This window comes from Dendrobates tinctorius, unplaced genomic scaffold (genome assembly GCF_039654945.1).
Source record: "Dendrobates tinctorius isolate UK_male_01 unplaced genomic scaffold, ASM3965494v1 ptg000009l, whole genome shotgun sequence".
NCBI lineage: Eukaryota > Metazoa > Chordata > Amphibia > Anura > Dendrobatidae > Dendrobates > Dendrobates tinctorius.
Genome location: NW_027361677.1, coordinates 18,080,490 through 18,103,526, shown reverse-complemented (window position 1 = coordinate 18,103,526; position 23,037 = coordinate 18,080,490). Strand labels below are relative to the sequence as shown.

Here is a 23,037-nt window from a genome sequence, read left to right as displayed (position 1 = left end):
CTATATGACATCTGGCACCTATGGGAAGATCAGGAAAAACAGACATAGCCGCCCAACACATCTAACCAATCTGTTCATTGATTTCAATTTCTAAAGTGAGGTGGAAGGACTGAGCCATAGATTGCCTGTGTGTGAGGACATGCTGGGAGTTGTAGTTTCACAACAGCTGGTGAGCTGAAGGTTTGGGGGTGACCGTCACCCGGCCGCTGTCGGTGACCCCCGTGATGGGAAGTCGCTGTCTGTTCTCTTAAGCTATAGACATGTCTGCCCTTTAATTTCGCAGCAGCTGCAGGAGGAAAACCTCTGTTCCAGAAATAAGTGGCTTGCGGTCTAATTAGGAGAAGAGCGGCCCAGACGGAGGAATGTGGTGCTTGTTCCCTGTTTTCCAGAAGCACACAATAAACTTGTGCCGAACTCCGCGTCTGTGTCCTGGGCAGGGGGCGCCGATAGTCTGCATCGTCCGAGCGCTGGGCGGCCATGATGGTGGCGGGAATGAAAAGATGGCTTCACAGGTCCGGAGCAAAGTCCCTGTCCCCACCAGAGAACCTGGGGAGCAGCTATAATGTGGCTTACCTCCCTGAGACCCCCAAATGTGGAGCTGCTTGCGGTCACCTGATCACTAATGGGGGATTCTTATCTCCGATGTCCACCTGACAAGTTTAGCCCAATGTGTTATGTCTTGTGAGTGGGAAGGTGCTGCAAGACCCCACGGTACAACTCTTGGTGGAGAGTGGCCGCTGGCATAAGGAATCTCATGGCGTGTGGGAAAGATGGTATGCAAATGAGCTCTCCTCCAGAAGGGAGAAATCTGTCTCTCTGGTGCCACCTATTGGACCAAGCTTTGTCTATCACCCAATTTTAAGGGGGGCTAAGGGCCACAGTAGAAAAAATACAGATTACATAGGGTACGCTGAGACTGCTATATACACATCACATAGGGGACGCTGAGACTGCTATATACACAGCACATAGGGGACGCTGAGACTGCTGTATACACAGCACATAGGGGACCCTGAGACTGCTATATACACAGCACATAGGGGACGCTGAGACTGCTATATACACAGCACATAGGGGACGCTGAGACTGCTATATACACAGCACATAGGGGACGCTGAGACTGCTATATACACAGCACATAGAGGACACTGAGACTACTGTATACACAGCACATAGGGAACGCTGAGACTGCTATATACACAGCACATAGGGTACGCTGAGACTGCTATATACACAGTACATAGGGGACGCTGAGACTGCTGTATACACAGCACATAGGGGACGCTGAGACTGCTGTATACAAAGCACATAGGGGACGCTGAGACTGCTGTATACACAGCACATAGGGGACGCTGAGACTGCTATATACACATCACATAGGGGACGCTGAGACTGCTATATACACAGCACATAGGGGACGCTGAGACTGCTATATACACAGCACATAGGGGACGCTGAGACTGCTATATACACAGCACATAGGGGACGCTGAGACTTGTACTATTCACAGCACATAGGGGACGCTGAGACTGCTATATACACAGCACATAGGGTACGCTGAGACTGCTGTACTATTCACAGCACATAGGGGACGCTGAGGCTCTGCTGCATACATATCACAAGGTGGACGCCGAGGCTGTGCTGTGTACACGTCGCGTAGGAGGAGCCTGTGGATCGGCTAATGTCCTTAGTTATGTTGACAGGCTCATTAATGCAGGCAATGTGTGACCGCCACTAAAAACCCAAAGGCTGTGACTTGCTTCTGACCGATCTGCGATGTGCTTGTCAGGACTAGTTGGCTGGGAATTGAGAGTTTACCTACTTACCAAAAGGTGTCTCTTAGAACTCTTAAAGGAGCTGCTTAACATTAGTTTTTTCCCTTGAAACAGCGCCACTCGAGTCCATATCTGGTATTGCAGCTCGGCAATAGTCATTTCTATGTATCCTAATTTCCTAACCTGTGATCTTTTAGTAAGAAAATGCTTCGAGTCTGGGGACTCATTACGTATAAATCCTTTGTATGTCTTGGAGACGTACCGTAGCTTCTCGGGAAGTAGAAACCCCTGTATTCCAGCTCCCCAGATAAGTTTACATTGGCATCGAGTGAGACTCCTTATTTAACCTTCTAAATCTAAAAAAGACCACAAACTAGGTAGAAATCATGCTGTGTTAGAGAGGCAAAAGTACAAGCAATATCAGCATTGTACTGGGATACATCGCTGGTTAGATGCCTGTCACGGGATGTATCTAAGCTGCAGATGACGTGAGATTCTTGTGAGGACATGGTGGTAGCCCTATGTGTAGAGTGAGCAGATCTGCAAAAAAAAAAAAAGAAGTCCGACCTGTCCATTTCTTGCATCTTCTTCCTATGGAGAATATTTTATCTTTTGTAAGATCTGATTCCGTTGGAAGTGATAAATTTTGGCTTCTTGCAGCCACCACTAGAGGGAGCTCACTGCATGCTGTATACATTGCTCTCCATAGTAAAGTGAGCTCCCTCTAGTGGTGGCAACCAGAATGTTGTTTGTTAATCCAGTGCAGGGGATTTGGAGCTCTGTAAACCATTTTTCACCTCAATAAACAAATATTAAGGAGGAATTCCCACAATCCAAAGTGATCCCTCATAGCTGTGGTATAGGGGATCATTTTTGGATCACTGGGGGGTTCTAGTAATACCTAGATCGGGCCAATGGATTTCAAGACATGTCTTCAATGGTGTGCTCATGCTCGGCCTGTAATCCGGAGAACGTGGAGGTCAAGCATGTACATTCAGAGCCCTGTTGTCGGGATTGATGGTGGGCCCAAGCGATCAGTAAATTTAGCTTTGATCCTGTTGATAGGGGTTAAAGTTGAATTTTGGGAATACCCCAATTAAGAAATGAATGCGCATGATGCTTCTGGATTGATCCCCACTTGGAAAAATAACTGGGGGATCAGAGGTCCCTACTGGAGGGAGGGAATCACTTTGGGTCCCGTGCATCAGAGAAGCCGGGTTATGAATGTTCTCTGAGAGCCGCTGATGTCTGCAGTGTACGGTCTATTAATTATCCGAGGAGGAAGGAAACCCGGAATTATGTTCCCAGATTTTCCCCATTGATTTCCCTGAGAACGGCTCTCTGGAGGTGCTGGCGGCCCTGCAGGGCTGGAGGTACCGTGGACGGAGCTGATCATATATTCAGAAGAGGGAAATTGTTAAAATCTTGCAATATTTTATTTTGCATGCTGGTGATAACACTACAACTCCCAGCTGGACACTATCACCCCATGTTTCGCCTCCTCAGTCACTCGGCCGGCGTTTCGCCGTACATTACGCGTGTCCGGCTGAGTGATTTCACGCTTCTCCCAGTTCAGCGGGCTCATCTGTAGATGGCGGGCCGGGAGTCTGGTGATTTAATCCTTTCTGACACTCCGTCATCGGAGACCCTTTAATTCTTTGTGATGGAGACTCCTTGGGGAAAGTCTCGCCATCTATTATTTATAGCCAGCGCAAAGGTGGATGATTTCTACTATTGCCTCCATGTTATTATTTTTCTGATAGGAGGAGGGGAGGGTGAACAAAATCCTTAATTACGTAACTATGTTCATGGGGACATATGGTCAGTGTAATGTCAGACATATGACAAATTATAGACTGGTTTTAGGGATGGTTACCGGTCCTTGCAAAAACACTAATTTGCCTTTTCTGTTTTTGCCACCCTAGGTCCTGGCTCTCCTTGCTTTCATCTGCATTGAGACGATCATGGAGTGCTCGCCGTGCGAAGGCTTGTATTTCTTCGAGTTTGTCAGCTGCAGCGCCTTTGTGGTGACCGGCGTGCTGCTGCTCATGTTCAGCCTGTCTCTGCATGAACGAGTCCCTCACATCAACTGGATCCTGACGGTGAGTCCTCGGGGGGAAAAAACCCGTAGGTCAATTCCTTCTTCTGTGCAACTCTGTAGTGTCCACCCCTTCTCCTTTCCCGCGTCCCACCACCGATCCGACCCTTTAGATAGGGGATGACTTCCAACACTTTATAACCCACCTAAAGGATCGATGGGACCCCCACAATCCCAATAACGACCCCCTGCAATGCCCCATTATAGCACTGTCGGATATAGCCGAGTACAACTCAAGCAGTCCCATTAATTCAACAGTCTTGATGGAGCAGCAGCAGTTGGATCCCCACTGATCCATAAGGTAATGGCCGAAATAGTTTTTGATGGCGGATTAATTATTCTCCCTCAAGATGGCAGCAACTTTCATCTGCTCTTTAAAGGGTGCTAGATCCTAAATCATAAGGATGGGTGACGTCCTAGGTTTTAGAATAAGGACCCCCAGGGGTGGAGTGAATTCAGCAGGAGTCATTCATTTCCGTGTTTTTTTTTTTCACTCCATCCGCAATCACTGCTCTATGGAGCGGCCATAAATGGGCCGTCATCTGTTGACGCAGGCGCTCGGAAGTTCTGCTGTACAGAAGTAAAACGCTCTCAAATAACCCTGAAAGTAAGAAATAATGGTTAGATGGTTGTTGACTCGTGTCTCTGTCCTGAAGCCCTCTGTGCTGCGGATAGATGTTGAACAGGACATCAGTGGGTTGCCGTCTCGGGGGGGAAATCTGCTTCCTTGCCTTTGATTCTCATTCTCTGTGCCTGTGATGTAGGCTGCGTTCGGATTCCTGCTCTGAAGCATCTGTGTAGTATTCCTGCCGCCTGTGGAAGGACATGGCTTCTTGGGGTGTGGGGGGCTCTCTCTGCACACATTGACCCCCATCTCTGCCCCATCTCTTCCGTGGATGAGCTAACGCATGTCATTGTGCGCCTCTTCGTAATCTTGCGCTCTGCGGCGGCCCTGTGGGATTTATTGTCCCAGCCTGTTAATGAATATAATGGAAGGCATGTGTCGGCTTCCTGTTGGGGCCTCTCCCGCCGATAACTTAACCCAGGAGCTCGCAGCGAGGGCTGGCAACAGGCGCAGGGCGTTTAATGGCGTGTGAAAAGGATTTACTTGTGCAATAAGTTTTCCCTGCCGCCCTATCATTCCTGGCTGCTCATTCATACGGAAGCCATATTACCGCCATGTAGTCCTATAGAAGGCATTGAACCCCCACTGCCTGCAAGGGATCGCCCCACACAATTGTGATAACTAAAGTGGGTGGAGGCGGCCTCACTAAACCATTCGCGGTGGAGAGGGCCCACCGAATATCATCTAGACCCTTGGCGCCGGGGTCTGCCCCAAGATCTAGCTTGGCCAAAATCCTGAACTATCAGAACCTTAACATTCTACTTAGAAGGGCCAGGGATATGGATGATGGCAACCGGATTTCTATTTGCCCTGACTACTCTGCAGCAGTTCAGAAGCTCAGGATGAAACTTGGAGAGGTCACGAGAAGCTGCGTGGACTGAGCTTGGCTTGTGCTATGTTATATCCGGCTAAATTAAGGTTGGTGGTCCTGGGAGGGGTGCACTTTTCTCAGACCCCTGAGGAGGCGATAAATTGTTGGGGTTGTTGGTGGTGGGGGGACGGAGACCAAAAGGGGGAACGAAATTCTGATGTCATTGACTATGATGGGAGAAAGGGTTAATTTTTTGCGTTGGAACGCCAGGGGTCTATCTAATAATGTGAGGCGTACAGCAATATTGCAATATATTACTACAGAGGAAACGGGGGAGGAGAGTGTATCACGCAACGTTCTCGGCCTATGCCGGAGGGGTGTCAATGCTGGTACCCGCAAGCACACCGTTCGAGGAGGTGGTGTTTGGGACACCATGAAGGCATACTTACGGGGGATATTGTATCAAGGCACAAGAAATTCTGATAAAGCGGTAAATGGAGGAGTTGAGGGAAGTGGAGGAAGCGCTGCGTAATCAAAGTTCACAAGCTACACAGAACCGCATGAAGGCCGCTCAGAATGAAGGCGGAGAGGTTGAGGGCATTTTAAAAGGCATGAGGGTGAAAAAATAGGACATCTGCTGTCAGTAGTAGCCTCTGCGCAGCGAGACCCGGCACTGGCATACGCCTTAAAACTAGAGAATGGCAGTGTCGTTACGCAGGGGGGAAGAAATCGTGGAGGTTTTTAGCGGTTCTACAGTAAGTTATACCCCTCACAGTTGCAGCAGGTGGGAGGGGAGATGGATAGGTTTTGAGGGGAAGGCAAATCTACCTAAATTACCGTACTCCTCGCCAAAGGCTAAAATGAGAGAATAATAAATTGTCGGGGGGGTTCAGCTGTTTAGAGGTACATATATATGTCTCCAGGTAGTGCCAAAGGGGTCTCCATAGCGTTTGTAGAGCAAGATGAAATTCAAGATTAAACTCCCACGTGATCATATCAGAACAGTCTAATCCTCAATCCTGCTGCTTTTTTTTTTCAGGAACAAGGCCGGTTAGAGAATTCTGACCCCTTTGGCACTGCACAGAGATTTCACTTTGGTTCAGTAAGCTAATTCAAACAAAAATAGAATAAATGCCTCTCTTTCCTGTTGAAATTATTCATTTTACTTTTTTTTTGCCCAAAAAAAAAAAAAAGAGAAATCTCTGCACAGTGCCAAAGGGGGGTATGAGCTCTCTGTATAGAGCCGAGGCAGAATCCAAGGTGAAAATGGCATTTGACCTCATACAGAGGCAAGATCAAAAGCGAAGCGCTTATCCTTTTATCACTGCTCAGAGATTTCACCTAGGCTGGAATGAAACATGCGGTAACCCATTTTAAGCAAACCCTCTGTGCAGTGCCAAAAAGGTTTGAGCACTCCATAGAGCCACCTTGAGGCTAAAAATCAAGATTTTACTTTTCCGATGTGCTCAAAGTGAGTGTCTAATCATTGATGCTTGGAAACGTGTATATTATACCCTCTTTGGCACTGCTCAGAGATTTCACTTTGGCTCTATAAACTAACTGGGAGAAAAAAAAAACAGCTGAGTATTACACGAGGAGAGCAGATACATCTCCTTCTTGATGAAATTACACATGCCCCCCTAAAAAAAAAAAAGAGAAATATCTGAGCCGTGCCAAAGGGGTTTGAACCCTATTGTTAATTCCAAGGTCAAATGGCCTTTGATTGCATTTGGTAAAAGCCATTCTGGAAATGGGGCAGGATCCAAGATCAAAGGGGAAGCTCCTATCCCTTTGACACTGCTCAGAGATTTCACCTAGGCTGAAATGAAGCATGCAGTGCTGTCTCCGTGCAGTGCCAAAGGGTTTACGATGCCTATACAGTCCTATTCTGCAAATGGGTGGTGGTCCAAGATCAAACGTCATCATTTACCCGTGGCACCTTGTAGCCAAGGACTTGGATCTATAGAAAAATGTACCCCAAGGTGACATTTTAAAAAATAGGTGACCACTGAGCACAGGGGATTGCTGCGTCTGCAGTTAATTTTCTGATTGCTGACACTTCAGTATTTGCATTTTGACCACCGAGAGGAGACATGTCGGCCCGCTGGCCCCCTCCACGCTGCCACGTTTGCCCACGTGTTGCTTGCTCCGTCTTCCGTTGCTTCTCTTCTCGCTCTCATTGTGTCTTGGTCTTTTTTTTTTTTCTCTTGTTTTTCAGGATCTAGTGAACACTGGGCTGAGCGCTCTGTTTTTCTTCATTGCCTCTGTAATTTTGGCATCGCTGAACCACAAATCTGGAGCGGAAATTTCTGCAGCGGTAAGGAAAAAAAATAAAAAAAATCACTTTTCTGAAGTTTTTTTTTTTCCATTAAAAAGACAAAAAGGAATGTGATTTAACCCCTTCCTGATCGAAATGACAGTATTGAGGTTTTCTCAACTTTTTGGCAACCAATTACACTCCAGGGCGTGCAGTGTCGGCTCCTTAAGTCCCCCCCCTGCAATCAAATGATAAATTAATCAGTGAGCGGGTAATTGTAATAGGAGCCGTTACTGATGAGTTTGGTATGTTAAGAGTTAACTCGGCTCTGGAAGTATTCTGTTACTTGAGGACAGATGTGCAGCTTGCGGTGGTCTCTAGCACCACCTGGTGGCTGTGTGAGTAATGATTCATTAAACTCAGATGTAGCCGAGCTTTACTGGTAATTTTTTTTTTAAAAGGATTTTCCAAAATGCTTAAAAGTTTCAGCAGTATAGATTCTCTATCAGTATAGTCTTCGGCGTGTGGGAGGAAACCCATAGAAACTCCTTGCAGATGGTTTGTATGTTCTGCAAGGCTACAGTGCTAACCACTGAGCCACCGTGCTGCCGAGACATCGCTGATTGTTATTACGGCCCCGTCACAGGAGAATGGCTACAAAGAGCGTCTCTTGTCTTGGATTGATCTGCTTTATGTGGAAATGGTGTAATACTGCACTTTACCATCGGGGGCAGTGCAGAGAAATTGAACGCTTGTTGTTGGGATGCACCATTGATCGCTAGGATTTTTGGGGGAGAAAAGTTGCTTATTACTCAGGAGTTCTACCTTTTTTTTTTGCAGGTTTTCGGCTTCTTGGCCACCATCTTATATTCCGCAAACACCCACTTGGCATTTAGGAAATGGAAAGTCGGCAGCAGATCCCAGAACATGCGTCAGTCCAGCGACTACATGAGGGCACGCAGCGAGTCGCGGGATGTAGACTGCCGTCCCGAGATTCAGCGTTTGGATGCATAACCCGTCGGGGGTCCCGATCGGTAGAGGGGCTTCCGTCCTGAGTGGTTTCTTCCTCCCCTGGCAGCAGGACTACTTTTGTGAAGACGCATTTTGGGAACAGAGATTTTTTTTTTTTGGATCACATTTCCGTCTTAATGTTTAGAAAGGCAGGTGGGTGGCAAACATTCCCGAGAAGCCAACGTTGTAGATCCTGCGATGGACAGTCCTGACATGGACCAAAAACCTGGGACCAGACGACTGATCTCCAGTGACGGTGATGACCTTGGTCGCGGCACGTACCTTTCTACTTCCCTCTCTGACAGATGATTAGATTTTTTTTTCTGTCTTGCATCTTTTAATTAGATCATCTTTTAATCCTGCGATTTATAATTAGGGTCTTTTTTTTTAAGCGGATTATTAATTGCATTCATTCCAGTGGAGAAATAGGCTGAAGCCGCAGAAGGGCACTGAAAAATGGTAAAAAAAAAAAAATGAAGGTTTTTAATATTTAACTTAATTTAAATAATTCGTCTGGTGATTGAAGGAAATTACAGGATCTGAAAAAAAAAAAAAAAAAAAAAATCTCATTCCTGTTTTCAAGTTAATGGGACTTAAATGCAAATAAGAGAAGCTTTTCTGCATGTGTCCCCATGGCAAAACTTCCTGGAAGCTCCATCTTATCATAGGGACATCATTAATTTACACGTTTGAAAAAAAAAAAAAAAATAAGTCTCCTGCTTGGCTAGATGCTAGTCCCGGTGGCTCCCGCTTGACTAGAGGCTAGCCCCGGGGGGCTCCCGCTTGACTAGAGGCTAGCCCCGGGGGGCTCCCGCTTGACTAGAGGCTAGCCCCGGGGGGGCTCCCGCTTGACTAGAGGCTAGCCCCGGGGGGGCTCCCGCTTGACTAGAGGCTAGCCCCGGGGGGGCTCCCGCTTGACTAGGGGCTAGCCCCGGGGGGCTCCCGCTTGACTAGGGGCTAGCCCCGGGGGGCTCCCGCTTGACTAGGGGCTAGCCCCGGGGGGCTCCCGCTTGACAAGAGACTAGCCCCGGGGGGCTCCCTCTTGACTAGAGGCTAGCCCCGGGGGGGTCCCGCTTGGTTAGAGGCTAGCCCCAGTGGCTCCCACTTGGTTAGAGGCTAGCCCCAGTGGCTCCCCCTTGGGTAGAGGCTAGACCCAGTGGCTCCTGCTTGGCTAGAGGCTAACGAAACAGGAAGTGTTATCATGGGGACATGCAAACCTTAATTTGAAGCAAGAGTGAAAGGTTCATTTCTTAAAGGACAAGCACTTTGCAATTTTACCTATTTCAGAACAGAAATATTTTTAAATTTTAAGTTGTTGCCTAGGTTACCGACCACCTGTCAAGTCTTATCGGTGGTGGTCGGTTACCTAGGCAGGGAGCACGCACTTGCAAACGTTTGCAGCGTTAGAGCGCACAGTTCAGACAGCGGTGTAATCATACCGCCTGCAATCTTCAGGAGTACACCGCTCCTCCTGGGCAGGAAGAGGAAGTGTTGCAGTTCTGAAGAAGGAAGATGGGACGACCCCCTTTTAATTTTTTAACACACACTCTGGGGGGGGGGGGGGGGGGGAGTTTAATTTTTCTTTTGGTGATGCTTTAGATGGCCTGTATTTTTCTCCTTTGTTCGCCGTCTTTCGTATTCATATCGGTAACGTAGCGATCACAGCGCGGTGACGCCACTATACATATGCAATATTACACTAGGGACTGACAACTACAGCTTTTATTATTTTATTAAGCGATATTTTAACACTATTTATCTCGTGAAAAGGGAATTTAGCGTAATCTGAAGGATCAATAACCGACCACCCCCCCTAAAAAAAAAAAGTTAAAAAAAAAGTCCTTAGACATGAAGGTATTTAATATACAGTCTTTGTGCCTCGTCGTAGGCTTATTAAAATTTAAGTATCTGATTATAATCCGGTTTTGTGTAGGAAATGTAATTTATTAACTTTTTTTTTTTTTTTTACAGTTTACTAAACTGAAATTTTGCAATACAATATCGTAAAAAAGCAAATAGTCAGTGCAGATATTGAAAGAATCCCAATTGTCCTATTAACAGCCCCCCTAAGCATCCTCCTTGTATGGAGGCCTCCTGACTCTGCATTGACGGGTGTGTAAAGGATCCAGTTGGCCAACGAGTGAACGTTTTGCAGGTTGACGGCGTGTTTGCACGGGCTGATGGTTGGGAACATGGGTCTCTATGACTGTGCGTCAGCCTGGGGAATGAGAGATTTAGGACGACCCCGTTCTGTAGGTTACAATCTATAGATGAGCCCGAGCAGGGAACTGCTAAAGTAAAGCAGGCATGGCTGTCCCTTTAATATAGGGTCTGCCAGTGATGTGAATGCCTGCGGGGGGGGGGGGATATATGGGCAGATGCTGAAGTAGAAGACTTCATCTACGTAGGAAGTTGACTTCACCCTTTGCCAACCGTCCCTGGTGGCTTTTTGATGGTCGTGGCTGAGGCATTGACCGCCATCTCTGGTCGACTAGCTGCCAGAAACGCGTGAGAATTCTTCTATGGGGCTTGTACAATAGTGAGTTTCAAGGCTGAGGCTTTCACTATGCAGATATGCCCATAGCTTCACTCCACATAGACTTCTGTGGTCCTGATGTTTCCAGGACCAGTCTACTCGCTGCCTGAAACGCTTGAGAGTCTGAGGCTTGGGACACTTTTCCATTATCTGAACATTCCCTTATGACCGTATTGGCTTTGCAGCTTTTCCAGTCTTCTACGCACTTTATCCCACCATCTCCGAAACACAAGATACATGCTTGTATAAGGCAGAAGGTGACATCGAGGAGGGGTCCGTGTATTCAGGCTCCAAAGCCAGTGGCTGCACTACATTATTTTTCTCTTTCCTCCCGCTTCAAGTTTTAAAAAAAAAAACAACAACAAATAAAAGCCTTATGTCCAATAAGTGCAGGTCACAAAAAACTTCCAAAAACGGAGTTTCCTAAAGCAGTTTCCACACTGGAAAAACCCAAAGTTTTCCATTTTCTATAAACCAGAGGGACCAGGACTCTGAGATGACATTTCCTGAGTGCTGGGGTAGGCTCAGGCGACATTGACCCCAGCAGCCGTTCCCTCGGTGCTGCTGCAACAGACGGGGGGTTACATTGCGACACTAACACGACGGCGCCTTGGTTGGATTTTTGGCGACTTGCTTGTCACAGTCGTGTAGGTGTCGCAGTGCCACCCCAACCACTTCTGTAGCTGCAGTGCTGGCACCAAGTGACCTTTGGTCATGGCCAAAGGTGCCGAGTAACCCTAGCCTTAAGGTTTTGGGATGTTCAGTGAATACGATAGGACCAAATATTTACTGCTTAAACTTACATAAAAGTTTTATTACTTTCGGTGATAATGACGGTGGACCATTTTATATGTGAAGTCTTCTCTGGAGCGGTACTGGTCCTCTTGGTGGAGATCCAGAGGCTTACAGACATTTCTTGAGTTTAAAGTCTGCAAAAGGTTTCTGCCATCTTGATGTCCAATGCCCGACCCATTAAGAGTCTTAAAATGTTTATCTGCCATAACGGGACCCCCTGTCTGTGTAAAGTCTAAATCCGCCGTGAACTCTTATTGACGGTGGAATCTGTGGACTGACCCCCAGATTTCGTTCAGGAGTCTGCAGGTGGATAAGCCTCATAGAAACCCTGATGGGCAGTCACATACCCCTTCATTATAATCTGTGCTTTCTATTCTAGGGGCGCAGCGCCTACAAGCTCTTTGCTATCGAGCCTGAAAGTGCTGCTCTGAAGCAGTAAGTACTGCCGATCCGGCGACCACCCCCAAAGTTAGAAGCATCAGCGTATGCCACTGGTTTAAACCGTCACTCATTGGGAGCGCACAGTCACTCCGGCAGACAGGAAGCCAGGTGAGCGGTGCGCTCCTAACTGCCTGTAATAATGGTCACTCGCATCCGTGTAGTTCATTAAATGGACCTTTATAATTTAGAGAAAATCTTCTTTTTGTACATAACCGTGACGCTTCTTGAAGTTGTGACATCGTTGGTGTAAATCAGATTGTTTCATTGCAATTTTTCACATCGAACACTCGATAACCAGAAAACTTTCCATCCGACACAGAGAAAAGAACGGCGCCTCCTATCGGCCAGCTGCGTCACGTGTATGATAAGAGCCGACACACGAGCATTTTTCATGGTGCTTATATGTCATATTTTGTATTCTAGGTTTTTGTATAACGGTACGTGTCTCTTGGATGTAATCATTACGCTTTGTGTACGCCTTTGCTTTTTTTTTTGTACACCTTTGCTTTCTTTTTTCTATTCTCCATTTTTTGTTTTTGGGTTTTGGCGAATCGTCTCACCTTGTGTGCCTTTTTCGTATCGATGTGCACTTGTCAATCATCCGATACTTGTGTATTATTGTAAGACTGGATGCGTGTGTTCCTTTTCTCGTGTGCTGGTACAATATGGAGACTGGAGTTTCTTTTTGTAACGTGTAATAAAAAGATCAAACGCATGTTTTTTTTTTGTTTTCTGTTCTTCCACCCCCCACCAGCTTCCCCCAGGGCATGCTTGGTGTAGTAGTTTTCAACAGTTTCCATTAGTTTACCATTGGTTTCAATCAAATAGCGCAATACCTAATTTATCCTGCGGAGGCACTGCAGGGACATCCACAGCTCACAGCCGATTTCTGGGTCCTTGAGCCTGACATTCACCATCCGATTTTCAGGTCGTATTTAATGGATATCTGGTAAATTGTGAGCGTTTATAGTACAAAGTTACTCAAGTGCAAATATAATAATTTCCTGTACAATGGCAGTAAGTATAAAGTTTTCATCTCCAATAAGGCTTGCTGATACTTCACATGTTATGTTTGCAGCACGATCCTTCACAAACCAATAGTTCACCCCCTTCACTACAACCTAGAGAGGTGTGCCTGTAGGGTCAGTTTTACGGTCTGACTGTGATGTACGGCCAGGCCCAGGGGCTACTGATAGGCATGTATACTCAGGTTAAGCTCTGGAGGGTAAAGGGTGTATTTTTTAAAGGGAGGTTTTAGCTATGTAATCTGAGAGCAGCATGATGTAGGGGCTGAGACCGTAATCGCAGTTTCTCTGCTGTAGATCCAGCAGAGTTCACAGAATGCTGAACTGTGTAGAATCCCATCCACCCCTCTGATTGGCAGAAAACCGCCAATCAGTGCTGGGGGCATGGTTGGACCAGAAGGCACGAGATGCCTAGTCCTGCAGTGATCATCTCCTGCTGATAAAACACTGATTTTATTGAAACAGGAAGGCACAGCCCCAGTAAGTGACACATCTCTGGAGTCGGGCTATCTGCTCTTACATTGTGGTGCTTTCAGATTACACAGCAAAAACCTGCAGACGGATTCCCTTTAAATAAAAGACTCCTCTCTATCCCAAAACTCTACCATGAACACTGACCCGTGTACAATAATCAAGTCTGGTTTTATGGTTGTAGTGATTCTAATAGTCTCTTTCATACAATGCAACAAGAAAGCCTTAGCGCAGAGTAGTTACTCACCTCCCAGTGCAGTGTTGGGGGGGTCTGTACCCCTCAGCCCCTGCAGAGCACTGGTGCCATCTCTATTCCAGCCTACCTGCTCTATTGCATATTGCAGCACATATCCATCTGAACACTGATGTCCTATCCTGCAGAAATTGGAATACAATAAGACCAAGGAAGAGAAAAGAGGTGTAGTAAACACCTCTTTTCTCTTCCTTGGTCTTATATAAATTGTATTCTGAGTAATTCTTAAAAAAAAAAAGATTGTCAATAGTTACGGCTCCTTTAAAATACAAAAATCTGGAAAAACTGCACCAAAAAAACTCATAAGTTGCTGGGAGTTGTCGTTTGCAGACAGCAACCTGCAGGCGATACCGGTCTATATTCGGTGTAATGTGACGTCTCCTCTTCTTTAGTCCTTTAATCCAATTTCTCTATTAAAAAATGTAAAAAGTCCTTCACTCTTCACAGTAATCTCGTCTGTGGGGTCCAGTGTTGACCACAAATAACCACAGGGGCAGGAAGGAAAATATCTCCCGGAAATCATCAATCTGAGTCCGAGTCTGTGTCTTCATCTGGAAGTGAGCACAAGAGTCATTGGATTAGGGGTCATTGTACTCTTTCATCTCCTTTTTTTGGCATTTGTCATGTTTCCCTCTATGTTCTATGAAAATAAAAATTTGCAGCAAAATGCGGGACTGCTGCAACAATCACATGGGGTATACAATGCAGCATGATCGCATGTATAATATACATTAATTCTGAAAAAAAATCTATCAAGATGGCGCTGGAGGCGCCTGCGCAGGCGCATCTAGCGGCGATCCAACAGATGCTGCTGCGCTGGCGCCACCTTGGTGGACACCATTTTTTTTCTCCCTCTAGCAAAATGGTGTCGGCGGCAACTGTGCAGTAGCATCTATCGGATTGCCAATACAACCCATTTTTAATGTATTAAACCCCCTTTTATGTTTGGAGATCACAGATTTCACTTCCTCTCTCATTTATCCTCTATCTTTATATACCAGTACAGGTTAATAAATGGAGCAGCTCTCCTCCCATGGGGGGCTGCGATGACTGCCAACGTGACCTTATGTTATAATTGAATTCTTCCTGTTTTGCTCTGTGTAATCTGCTTCCATGTCAGCACCGTATCCCCATTGTCTGCTCGGACCACGACGGCCGTATACATCCTGTGTCTAATTACATATATGTGAGAAGCCACAGAAAATCCATCTCCAGGGGAAGGATCATTATGGCGGTCGCACAAGAAATATCTGTGTTGTCCATATTCTTCTTAATTACATTATGCACATACTTCTGGACACTTTCCGACCATATACAGCCGGGGGAAAAATATCCTGTATGTAAGGGGGGGATGCACGTCCCATAGTCCAAGAATTCAGGCAATGGTTTGTCCACTTCTGGAACAGCTGAGTGACAAGATGGCTGACCGCACAGATCCTACCCGGCACCTGTGCCCTATACCATACACAGACCCCTGATGCGGGCTCCTGATGTACGCACCAACATCACCATAGGATCTAGAGTTCAGCAAGAAGATTTACAGGACCGTAGTCCAGCGGCCACATTAGTAGTCCATGGCCTGCAGATCTCTACCTACCTGCCGATTAGTAGCCATACTGTTACCGAAACGTTATCATGCCACCATAGGCCTGTACAGAGGCATCCATTGGAGGTACATTTAGGAAGTCCTCACATACAGTAGGTCTCCAATATGTACATGAAACAGTGTGAATAGGCCTGTTCCTGGATTTCAGATGATACTATGGGGGGTGCAGAGTAGTTGGCCTGGACCTTCACCCTCACACCACAAGGTATGTACCGTCACCTGACTTCCGTCGCGGAGGTTCGTCATCTGCAGAGTCTCCCTTCTTTAGGAATTCGATCAGGTCATTAAAGATGATGTAGAAGTCAAACGCATAGACGATGGTGGCAATGAATCCAAGCACCTGGGACATGGGAGAAGTGGAATATAACATAAGTTACAGGTCTCTGGGGACCTGACTGATGGGACGTCCCCCATCAGTCCGGAGTATGGGGCTGTTTAGGGGTTGATCGTGCCCACCATCTCTCCATTCATTTCCGTTTTCAAATAATTTTATTGTTTTTTTAGAAATAAACAGGGTAGGGAAAGGAAGGTAAGAAGGGAGGGAAGGGAGTGGGGAATAAACAACCTTGTACAGGTACGGAAAAAATTTTTAAAAACTAGAGAACCCACAAATAGGCATAGAATAACATATATCGAATAACAACATAAAAGAAAAAAAAAAATCAACAATCCTTATTATGGGGTAACATTCTTGGATGGAGATACAGCATCCCAGTACTAAAGTGCTCAGGTTTAACCTTCAAAATATAGTGCCTCTTGTTAAGTCTATTCTCTCCATTCATTTCCAACCTCTGTGGGACTCCTGGAAAAAGCTGCGTGCTGCCCTCAGATTTCTCCATCAGTCCTATAGACAATGAATGGAGCAGAGGTGTGCTTACTAGACCTGGATACCAGGGGGTCCCAGCAAATGAACCCCCTTGAGAAATAATTTTGGGAATTCTGATTTCCATAAAACACGATCTGTGTACAGACCATGATATATAGACTGACTGCGAGTCTCCCAACCCTTACTCAACAGTTTGGGGTTAGGAAACCCAGGCCGGACTGGATATCACCTTCTGTGCAAGGACTGTGTTTCACAGACATCTGAATTTGACCTTAATGCTCAACTTGGCCATGTATTATCAATGGGGAGAGGGGAGTGAGCAGCTGCTATCCATATCTTGTAAAAGCTTTTCTCCGAGAACAACAGCATTTGCCTACGATCCTTTACTCATCTGTCGGGTGGCCCCTATGTACACTAATCGGCCAGTTACAATGGAATCGGTGGGTTTGGTCACCTTTACCCATTTCTCCCCACTGGTTTTGGTAACTCTTAACCCCCACATTTCACAAAACGCAACCAAAAACGGTATCTGCTATACGTCAGAGAGCCCCCATAACCGTAATCGTGAGAACTCACCGCAGCAGCTTTGGAGGCCGCACAGGAGTATTTTGACACGGCCACTAGTGAGATCACAAAATATATGATGGCAGCAGAGACGCAGCGGATGAAGTCCTAGGAGGGAGCAGAGAGCGCGGTTACATTGCAGCACCATGTGAGTAGGGGCACGGGGTAGGCTAATGCACTGTAATCCAAACATTCAATGCAGTCATAAATCACCGGCCCCAGATCTGTCACAAGGTAACAGTAATATTTAGTCTGGATGGATCCCTATATACCCCCCCCCACCCGGACCCTCTATATAGACAAAGATGGAGTGGTGAAGACAATCCAGGCCCACGAGTCAGGGCTTCACGTGAGCAGATTCAGTGTAACCTATACACATGAGATAGCACGGTCTCCAACATAGAGAGCGAAGGCTTCTGCCCAGAAAACAAGGTGACCTCCCTTCCCCGACATCATCTATTGCGGGAGGATTCCTAAGTATATACTGCTATGATCTTCATCCAGTTTCTCACTCCTGAGTCCACAGGACACATGGCAGCAGCTCTGCAGCACCACTTCCACCTCCAAAATTGCTTAGTAACACTAGCCTTACGGGATGGATTACATTTTTTATTTTTTGTAAGTAAATGATGGTTAATGCAAAATTCTAGCAAAATTTTAGTTCCTTAAATGTTCTATGATCTCCTTGCTGTCAGGGAAGAGAATTTCTTAATGGGATTCATCACCACTTTTTACTAACAAAATGGGCCCATGGTGATCTTAAAGGGGTTTTCGGCTTTCATTTTCAGTACATCCCCCACACAGTATCACGTCCCCACAGTACATTCCCCCCCACAACATGTCCCCACAGTACATTCCCCTACACACGGTATAATGTCCCCACAGTATATTCCCCTACACACGGTATAATGTCCCCACAGTATATTCCCCTACACGCGGTATAATGTCCCCACAGTATATTCCCCTACACGCGGTATAATGTCCCCACAGTATATTCCCCTACACACGGTATAATGTCCCCACAGTACATTCCCCCCACACAGTATGATGTCCCCACAGTACATTCCCCCACACAGTATGATGCCCCCACAGTACATTCCCTCACACACAGTATGATGCCCCCACAGTACATTCCCCCCACACAGTACATTCCCCCACACAGTATGATGCCCCCACAGTACATTCCCCCCACACAGTATGATGTCCCCACAGTACATTCCCCCCACACAGTATGATGCCCCCCCAGTATGACGACCCCACAGTACATTCCCCCACACAGTATGATGCCCCCACAGTACATTCCCCCACACACACTGATAAAAAACTAAAACAAAATTTCAACATCTTCTACTCTGAGTTTCACTAATCTTCACCAGACGTGGATGAAGAAGCAAAGCTGCAATATGGAAAGTCCCAGATGTCAGAGCACTTACCAGCAGTGGCCAGAAAATTCCTTTCAGCTGTTCATTTAGTTTTGTGGAATAAGCAAAGAACGTGAAGAGAGCCCAGAGGAATTCTATAAGAGGAACGGTCATGAGAGCCACAGCCGTCGATGCCACGTAACAGATGAATGTGATCAATGACACCACCTGCGAAGGAAATAGAACAGAAGGGGGTTTAATATGTACCACGAATGTGTGATAAAAGCAGAAGAGGCAAAAGACATGAGCTCAGAGAGCCTCAAACCGGCCCAGAAGGTGAGAGGGCGCTGCTGATGAGGGCTGTGATGGGTGTAGGCGGCGAGAGGGTGCTGCTGATGAGGGCTGTGAAGGGTGTAGGCGGCAAGAGGGCGCTGCTGATGAGGGCTGTGAAGGGTGTAAGCGGCAAGAGGGCGCTGCTGATGAGGGCTGTGAAGGGTGTAAGCGGCAAGAGGGCGCTGCTGATGAGGGCTGTGATGGGTGTAGGCAGCGAGAGGGCGCTGCTGATGAGGGCTGTGATGGGTGTAGGCTGCAAGAGGGCGCTGCTGAGGGCTGTGAAGGGTGTAGGCGGCGAGAGGGCGCTGCTGATGAGGGCTGTGATGGGTGTAGGCTGCAAGAGGGCGCTGCTGATGAGGGCTGTGATGGGTGTAGGCGACGAGAGGGTGCTGCTGATGAGGGCTGTGAAGGGTGTAGGCGGCAAGAGGGTGCTGCTGATGAGGGCTGTGAAGGGTGTAAGCGGCAAGAGGGCGCTGCTGATGAGGGCTGTGATGGGTGTAGGCGGCGAGAGGGCGCTGCTGATGAGGGCTGTGAGGGGTGTAGGCGGCAAGAGGGTGCTGCTGATGAGGGCTGTGAGGGGTGTAGGCGGCAAGAGGGTGCTGCTGATGAGGGCTGTGAAGGGTGTAGGCGGCAAGAGGGTGCTGCTGATGAGGGCTGTGAAGGGTGTAGGCGGCAAGAGGGCGCTGCTGATGAGGGCTGTGAAGGGTGTAAGCGGCAAGAGGGCGCTGCTGATGAGGGCTGTGATGGGTGTAGGCAGCGAGAGGGCGCTGCTGATGAGGGCTGTGAGGGGTGTAGGCTGCAAGAGGGCGCTGCTGAGGGCTGTGAAGGGTGTAGGCGGCGAGAGGGCGCTGCTGATGAGGGCTGTGAGGGGTGTAGGCGGCAAGAGGGCGCTGCTGATGAGGGCTGTGAAGGGTGTAGGTGGCGAGAGGACGCTGCTGATGAGGGCTGTGAAGGGTGTAGGTGGCGAGAGGGTGCTGCTGATGAGGGCTGTGAAGGGTGTAGGTGGCGAGAGGGCGCTGCTGATGAGGGCTGTGAAGGGTGTAGGTGGCGAGAGGGCGCTGCTGATGAGGGCTGTGAAGGGTGTAGGTGGCGAGAGGGTGCTGCTGATGAGGGCTGTGAAGGGTGTAGGCGGCAAGAGGGCGCTGCTGATGAGGGCTGTGAAGGGTGTAGGTGGCGAGAGGGTGCTGCTGATGAGGGCTGTGAAGGGTGTAGGTGGCGAGAGGACGCTGCTGATGAGGGCTGTGAAGGGTGTAGGTGGCGAGAGGATGCTGCTGATGAGGGCTGTGAAGGGTGTAGGTGGCGAGAGGGCGCTGCTGATGAGGGCTGCGATGGGTGTAGGCGGCGAGAGGGCGCTGCTGATGAGGGCTGTGATGGGTGTAGGCTTTTTAGAAGAGGGGGTCAGATTGCTTCTGAAAGTCTGGATCATGGGAGAGTCTCATGTTGGGGTAGGGAGTTCCAGAAGTTGGGGAATGCATCGGAAAAATCTTGATGGAGAAGCCAAGAGTAGAGAAGATCTTGTGGAGGACTACTTATGGGAAGAGCAGTATGGAGAGGACCCATTGTGACCCCTTGAAATCAACTCATCACTCGAAAAGCAAATTTAATGTTTTGGGGCCTAAAATTACACCTCAAAGGCAAAAGTCACCAGAAGAGAGAGCCTCTGATTTTTCATGGGGATGCCTGGGCACAGATGATGTGACTGACCACGCAGATATCACACCACCCAAGACTGAAAATTGCCCATGAGGGATCATTGCCACCCAAAAAAACATGGTATATTGTATGTGGTTTTAGGACAATAAGAGTGGAAATAAGAGTGGGCGGCAGTGCATGATGTGTGACCTCTGAAGACTACCGCTCCTAGACTCATCATCATCTGCGCAGCACGAGAGCCTCTATGGGCTGCGCTACATCACAGCTGGCAGTGGAAGGAGACGATCAGAGTGACCCTCCCAGCACACACATCATAACCTCATCCAGAGCTGCCGCACCCCACTGTCAGCACAGAGGTCACCCAGCTTTCCTAGAAACAGATATGGCTGGTGAATAAAAAGCAACAGATATTGCAGAAGTGGCCCATGCCGCCCCCTTGACCTCCTAACAGGGAGCGGCCATTCATTAGCTAATGCCCCTCAGGTCTTATAGAGAAGATGCCTTCTCCATCTGGAAGCAGTCCGCTCCGGGGGACACATGATGATTGCATTAAGTGGCTGCAGGGAAGATAATGAGGTTCAGCAGCACAAAGCAGAGACAAAGGAAGATCACAGATCAGAGATAACACAGGAGATACTGCTTCTTAAGCCCCCTTTACATTTAAGGGCCTGTCACACTAAAGGTACCGTCACACCTAGCGACGCTATAATGATCCCGACAGCGATACGACACGACAGGGATCGTTGCCGCATCGCTATGTGGTCGCTATTGAGATGTCAGACTGTCCAATCTACCCAACAACAGAGCAACGATCTAGCGTGTCATAGCGACCTTTGTAACGATGTCGGGAAGGCTAATCCCCACCTTGTCTTGCTTCTGAGTCGCTAACGAGGTCGTTAGGCTAGGTATCAAATGTGACGATACAAGCGACTCAGCGGGACATGAGCGACCAAAGAAATGTCCAGACATTTCGGGCACGATCAGCGATACCGGCAGGGGGGCTGGTCGCTGGTCACTGTCACACACAGCGATCTCGCTGGTAAGATTGCTATAACGTCACAGTTCTAGTGACTCAGCAGCGATCTCGCTTAGTGTGACAGGGCCTTCAGCGATATCGCTGTAACGTCACTGGTTTTTGTGACGTAGCAGCGATATCGCTATGTCTGATACTTACCTCCGACCGCTCCCCCACTGGTTATCGCTGATCGCGCGAGAACGTCCTGGACCATTTCTCATCGTCAGCTTCCTGTGGAGAGACGAGCGTGGAGCCGGGCGGGAGGACGTCAGGATCGCCTCGTCTGACAGGTAAGTAGCGACCCCTGCGATGTCGCTGGTGAGATCTGTCTGTGTGGCAGCTCACTAGCGACCACCTAGCGATGCACCAGCGATCCTGACCGCATCATATCGCTGGTGCATCGCTAAGTGTGATAGTACCTTTAGCGATGCACCAGCGATCCCGACAACGTTACAAACCCTGTCAGGATTGCTGGTGCATCGCTAAATGAGGTCGACATATCAGCGATCTAGCGGTCGTTACTTACCTTTCAGACACAGCGATCCTGACATCCTCCCGTCCACGCATCGCTCGTCGGCGCCAGCAGGAAGCGCCCGACGAGAGATGGAGCTGCGCGATCAGCGACAGACAGCGGGGGAGCCGGTCGGAGGCAAGTATCACACATAGCGATATCGCTGCTGCGTCACCAAATCGGTGATGCTTTAGCGATATTGTTAGCGATATCGCTATGTGTAAAACCCCCTTTACAGCAACTGCAACACAATTGGAACAGTCCTCCAAAATCAAAAGTTTTGATAAATCTGCCCCAAAATCACAAGAGCTGCACAGCACAACTATGCATGTTTCTTAAAGGGCTCTTCTCTCTGATCTTAAAGGCGCGGTGCAGGCATACTCCACTGTCTGATCTTAAAGAGCCTGTGAGGGCATACTCCGTTGTCTGATCTTAAAGGGGCTGTGCGGGGATCCTCTGATCTGATCTTAAAGAGGTAGTGCGGGCATACTCTTCTGCCTCATCTTAAAGGGGCTGTGCGGACATACTCTTCTGCCTCATCTTAAAGGGGCTGTGCGGACATACTCTTCTGTCTAATCTTAAAGGGGCTGTGCGGGCAGCCTCTGATCTGATCTTAAAGGGGCTGTGCGGGCATACTTTTCTGGCTGATCTTAAAGGGGTAGTGCGAGCATCCTCTGATCTGATCTTAAAGAGGTAGTGCGGGCATTCTTTTCTGGCTGATCTTAAAGAGGTAGTGCGGGCATACTCTTCTGCCTCATCTTAAAGGGGCTGTGCGGACATACTCGTCTGTCTGATCTTAAAGGGGTAGTGCTGGCACACTGTTCTGTCCAATCCAATATTTATACGCACACTGGATGGTACACCTGCCAAAGCAACTGTCGGATGCCTGGCGAGTATTATGCACGGGCATGATGAGAGTATTCCCGCACCGCCCCTATAACATGTCCATACAAGATGTGGGGTCACATTGTGGATCGAATAGTGAACTTGGGCATAGAGATGTGAAAGGTGCAGACATTGGCTGCAGGATGATCAGGACAGACATGTCATGCTCCCGTATAAAGCCCAGC

General features: G+C 48.0%; 2 protein-coding genes across 3 annotated transcripts in view; one reads left to right on the top strand and one right to left on the bottom strand.

The window, feature by feature from the left end:
• CMTM4 (CKLF like MARVEL transmembrane domain containing 4) overlaps positions 1 to 13,064 on the top strand; it is a 57,212-nt gene extending 44,148 nt beyond the window's left edge. Inside the window, exons 2-4 of the mRNA XM_073582996.1 lie at positions 3,701 to 3,877; positions 7,528 to 7,626; positions 8,407 to 13,064. Of these exons, the coding sequence (XP_073439097.1) occupies positions 3,701 to 3,877; positions 7,528 to 7,626; positions 8,407 to 8,580 (450 nt within the window). The 3' untranslated portion in view covers positions 8,581 to 13,064. The remainder of the gene's footprint in view (positions 1 to 3,700; positions 3,878 to 7,527; positions 7,627 to 8,406) is intronic.
• Positions 13,065 to 13,299: 235 nt separating this feature from the next.
• Positions 13,300 to 23,037, bottom strand: part of LOC141096426 (CKLF-like MARVEL transmembrane domain-containing protein 3) — a 24,478-nt gene continuing 14,740 nt past the window's right edge. For both annotated transcript variants that reach the window (XM_073583010.1, XM_073583020.1), the window contains exons 2-5: positions 18,528 to 18,683; positions 17,107 to 17,202; positions 15,918 to 16,044; positions 13,300 to 14,649 (exon numbers count right to left, since the gene is read on the bottom strand). In XM_073583010.1, coding sequence (XP_073439111.1) covers positions 14,621 to 14,649; positions 15,918 to 16,044; positions 17,107 to 17,202; positions 18,528 to 18,683 — 408 coding nt within the window. In that variant the 3' untranslated portion in view covers positions 13,300 to 14,620. The remainder of the gene's footprint in view (positions 14,650 to 15,917; positions 16,045 to 17,106; positions 17,203 to 18,527; positions 18,684 to 23,037) is intronic.